The sequence below is a fragment of the Emiliania huxleyi genome (genome assembly GCF_000372725.1).
Source record: "Emiliania huxleyi CCMP1516 unplaced genomic scaffold EMIHUscaffold_1108, whole genome shotgun sequence".
Classification (NCBI taxonomy): Eukaryota; Haptophyta; order Isochrysidales; family Noelaerhabdaceae; genus Emiliania; species Emiliania huxleyi.
In genome coordinates this window covers 7,414-11,507 of record NW_005201745.1, presented here as the reverse complement: position 1 = coordinate 11,507, position 4,094 = coordinate 7,414, and the positions used below count along the sequence as shown (strand labels likewise).

The 4,094-nt window shown below is 68.7% G+C and overlaps 1 protein-coding gene across 1 annotated transcript; it reads left to right on the top strand.

Annotated features, from left to right (window-relative positions):
* Positions 1-1,566: 1,566 nt before the first annotated feature.
* Positions 1,567-3,373, top strand: EMIHUDRAFT_471418 (hypothetical protein; the record flags this gene model as incomplete). Its single annotated transcript, XM_005791654.1, has 2 exons — positions 1,567-2,198; positions 2,381-3,373. The coding sequence occupies 2 exons, from the start codon at positions 1,567-1,569 to the stop codon at positions 3,012-3,014; spliced, it is 1,266 nt and encodes a 421-aa protein (XP_005791711.1). The 3' UTR covers positions 3,015-3,373.
* Positions 3,374-4,094: the final 721 nt, after the last annotated feature.

Here is a 4,094-nt window from a genome sequence, read left to right as displayed (position 1 = left end):
CCGGGCCCGCGGCGTCAGAGGCGCCGCACGTACGCCTCACGAGCGCAGAGAGCAGTTCGCCGACGCCGAGGCTGGTGCAGATCGACGTCCGCGTGGACGGCATTGTCGAGGCCGGCCGCCCTCCCACCGCACTGTTCCCCTCCTAGAGACGCACTCACGCGGCTCCGGCTCGCAGGTCCTCTCGAACGCGAGCACCGCCGCGTGGCGTGGACTCGAGGAGGCGCTGCCGCCGGGTGACGCGCAGCCACCCTCGATTCCTTTCTTGTGATTGTTGATCCCCTCTTCAATGCCAACAAAACAACACACTCTCTGTCTCAATGCCTGCAGGAGTGATAACCACCGAAGTTCACAGCCTTGTTATTGAGAAGAAAATACCTCCTATGGCGCTGTGCGCTGGTCTGTGAGAGGTTGAGGTGCGAGCCCTGGAGGCCCTGGGGGCGAACCTTCTTTTCGTGCCAGTGTGCTGTGAGAGAGGCTTTCTTGTAAGAATTCTTTTCGTTATTCTTTTCGTTTCGGCCCGGCCCGGGGGGGGCCCCCCCCCCCCCCCCCCCGGGGGGAGTTGGCAACCGTCGGCATGGAGTGGTGGGTTTGCCCGGAGCCAGCCGAGTACGTTTGCCCGTCGTGCCAACCTTCCGCGGACACCGTCATCTGCGGGCGCTGCTTTGACACCTTCGTCCGTGTGCGGGCAGCCAACCATCCGTTCAGTCCCCGCAACGAGGCAGCGGGCCGCCATTCGCGGGCGGCGCGCCGACCCCAGCCGGGCGACGCAGAGACCGTCATGGCGTCGCCGTGCGGACAGTGCAATCGATTTTGCCTGCGATCAGCTCTTCGACCGTACCCACTGCCGGCACCGCTGCACGCCGCGACCGTGCAGGTGCGCACCGCTCGCCCACGAAGAGCGTGCACCTAACTCACAAACCTAACATCGATCCATCCACTCGCCAGGCGGGAGAAGAGGCGGCGTCGCCGCCGGGCGCGGGCGCGGGCGAGCCAGCGCCGGCCGCACCAGCGCCGGCCGCCGCAGCGAGCGCGCCATGCGGCGGCGGCGGCGGCTGCTCGCCAGCCCCCGCCGACGCCTCGGGCGCCTCTCCTCCGGCACCCGCCGACGCCTCGGGCGCCTCTCCTCCGGCACCGGGGGGAGAGGCGGAGACGGCGGTGGGAGACGAGGCGGGGTCGCCGCCGGGCGCGGGCGCGGGCGCGGGCGAGCCGGCGCCGGCCGCACGAGCGCGGCCGGCCGCTGCAGCGCGCGCGCCATGCGGCGGCGGCGGCTTGGCGGGGGGCGCTGCCTCGGCCGTACCTCCGTCGCCGGGGGGCGGGGCTGGGGGATGCTCGGCGGGCGAGGGCGGCCCGCCGGGGCCACTCGGCAAGGCGCGCTCTGCGGTAGTCGGGGCATGGACATGGTTGACGGCAAGGAAGCGGAGCCGCGGGCCGGAGGAGGAGGAGCAGCCGCCGCCCAAGAGGCTGGCGGGCAACGGCGTCGGGGCCGGGCCGTCGGCGCTCCCGGCCCCGGAGCTCGCGCCGCGCCCGGCGCCGGCGCCGCCGCTGGGAGAGCCGCCGCAGGCGGTGATGGTAGTCCCGCCGAGGGCGGCGGTCTGGCCGCCGCAGCCGTCCGGCGTGGGGCTCGAGGCGGTGCGGCTCGCGGGGGCGGAGGGGGCGGCCTTGATCCTGTCGTTCTACACGAAGACGGGCTACAAGGGCGTCGGCCGCGGCGAGTACGTGGACGGCACGCCGTTCTACGAGGTGCGCGGCTGCAGCATCAGCGGTCGCAAGTACATAAGCCCCGAGCACGCTGCTCTCGCCCGCTGGCGAGCCATCTTCTCGTCGCACCTGCAGCTGCCTGAGGCGGGGCGAAGCTCGAGGCCGCGCGGGGGCGACCGCTGTGCGGGCTCCTCGCGACAGGTGGCTGCGGTGGCGGCGGAGGCGGAGGGGCTGCGGCTGCACCTCTCGAGCAGCAGCAGCACCGGCTACAAGGGCGTCACCAAGGTCTCCGGCGTCACCAAGCGCTTCCAGGCGGTGCACTATGTGGGCAAGTTGCGGGTCTACATCGGCTCCTTCGACACGGCGGTGGAGGCGGCGGTGGCGTACGCGCGGGCGGTAGGCGAGTGGGTGGAGCGGCGTGGCGTGGAGCTCCGAGATAGCGCGAGATCGCCCGAGATCGCGCGGTTCTGCAGCACCTCGGCACTCGGCGAGTTGGATGGGTGGGGAGCGTCCTAAGTCGTGTGAAGATCTGAGGATATCGACCTAAGCCCGAGCCTGCCGCACGGACTTCCGTCTTGTTACTGCCGATGCTCGCACACTCTCTTGCCGCACGCGACGGCGGTGAAGCCCTTCTTCTGCGTCTGTTGGACGCCACCCCATCAGCGCTCTGGGCAACCGACAGCGACGGAAACACCCTTCTCCACCACGCATTCCGATACGACCGGCGGGCCCTGGCCGCCGAACTGGTGAAGCGAGGGCTCGACCCGTGGAGCGCTAACAACGCGGGGCTGCGGCCGGTGGACTTTCCCCGCGCGCTCGAGGGCCTACCCGTCGGCCCGCTGGACGCGCCGAGCAGCGCATCGCTGGACGCGCCGAGCGAACCGCGCACGGAGGCGGGAGGCGCGCGCCCCACCTACAGAGGGGCAGCTCCCGCCTCTCTGCCCGCGCGGGCGACGGAGGAGGATGGCACGCAGGCCGAGGAGGTCCCGTGGTGCCTCCTGAACAGCCCCGACGACGTTGTGATTGAGATCATGAAGCACTTGCCGCTTCGCTCTGTGTTGTCGCTGTTCGAGGCTTCACATCGCTTCCGCCGGCTGAGCGGCTCCGCCCTGCTGTGGGAGCATCTTTGCTGGGCGCACCTCAAGCTGACGCAGGGGCGGCGGAGCTGCCTCGCTTCGTGGCGCGAGGCGTACGTCGAGCACGTCATCATGCAGAGCGGCGTCAAGCTGCTGCGCGACCAGCGCGAGGAGGCAAAGGGGCGCGGCGAGCACGTGCGCCGGCACATGAGCTCCTCCATCGCCGAGCTGCTCACGTGAAGCCGCCGCTGTCGCGCCCGCCCACCCCGCGTGCGATACACACGCGGGCCACCTGTACACCTGCACACTTCTGTCCATGTCTGTCATCTTCCCTCTCCATGTGTTACGTCGTTGGAGATCCGTGTCCTCTTCCCTTGCGCTGACCGCGCGAGTGCTTTGGGGATTTGTCAGTGGCGCACTGGTGCCGTGCCCATCGTGATTCTTCGCGTCAGTGTTGTGTGACTCGTGCACGCGACTCGCCTCTCGCGCGAGGCGCGTCTCCGTCTGCGGTGCGCGATAGAGTACCCCACGCGTCGTCGTCGACACCATGTGTCGGTAAAGAGTTAGGCGACTGAGTAAATATGCATATAGTACGGCTCTCTCGTTGCCCGTCGGCCTTGTGCGTGTCGCGAGGTGCGTCGTGTATAGTATCAGTAAAGTTTGCCCGGCGCCATGTTTCTCGTGTCTTTTTCGCACGAAAAAAAAGCCGCGAAACGGAACGTGAAAACATACAACCCAAAGGAGGGATGCGGATGGGAGGACGGCACGCCGCCACCACGGGGATTTCACGGGAAGGAAGGTGCGTCTTTCGCACGACACTGGGCTCGGCGTGCGGAAGTTCTTCTTAGTTAATCTGATTATCTGTGCGTAGGGTAAAATTCCGTTCTGCGTTCCCACCGATTGAACCAAACACGTGGCGCGCTGAGCCTGAGGCCCCGACGAGGTAAGCCCTACCCATCTCCCCACTACTGCGCCGTGGGCGTGGCGTGCATTCGCCAGATCTAGCATTTATCAGCCAGCCCTCACTGCCGCCGCCGCCGCCGCCGCCGCCGCGCCGCCGTGCCGTGCCGTGCCGTGCCGTGCCGCCCAACTTGCGTGCAACTCTCGTCGCCACCGTCTCTGCCGTCTCCGTCGCCCGGCCACAGCCTGCAGCACAGCCTGCTCGACGGTCTGGCACGTGGTAGGAGCGCGTGGCTTGCGTCGCGCGACGGTCTCAGACCTAGACCCTATATTCCAGGATGGCATTCTTCGAAATGGGCGCCGCAGCGGCCCGTAGCGGCGCTCCCTGCGTGCCCCCGGCCACCCCGGGGCCATGGGACA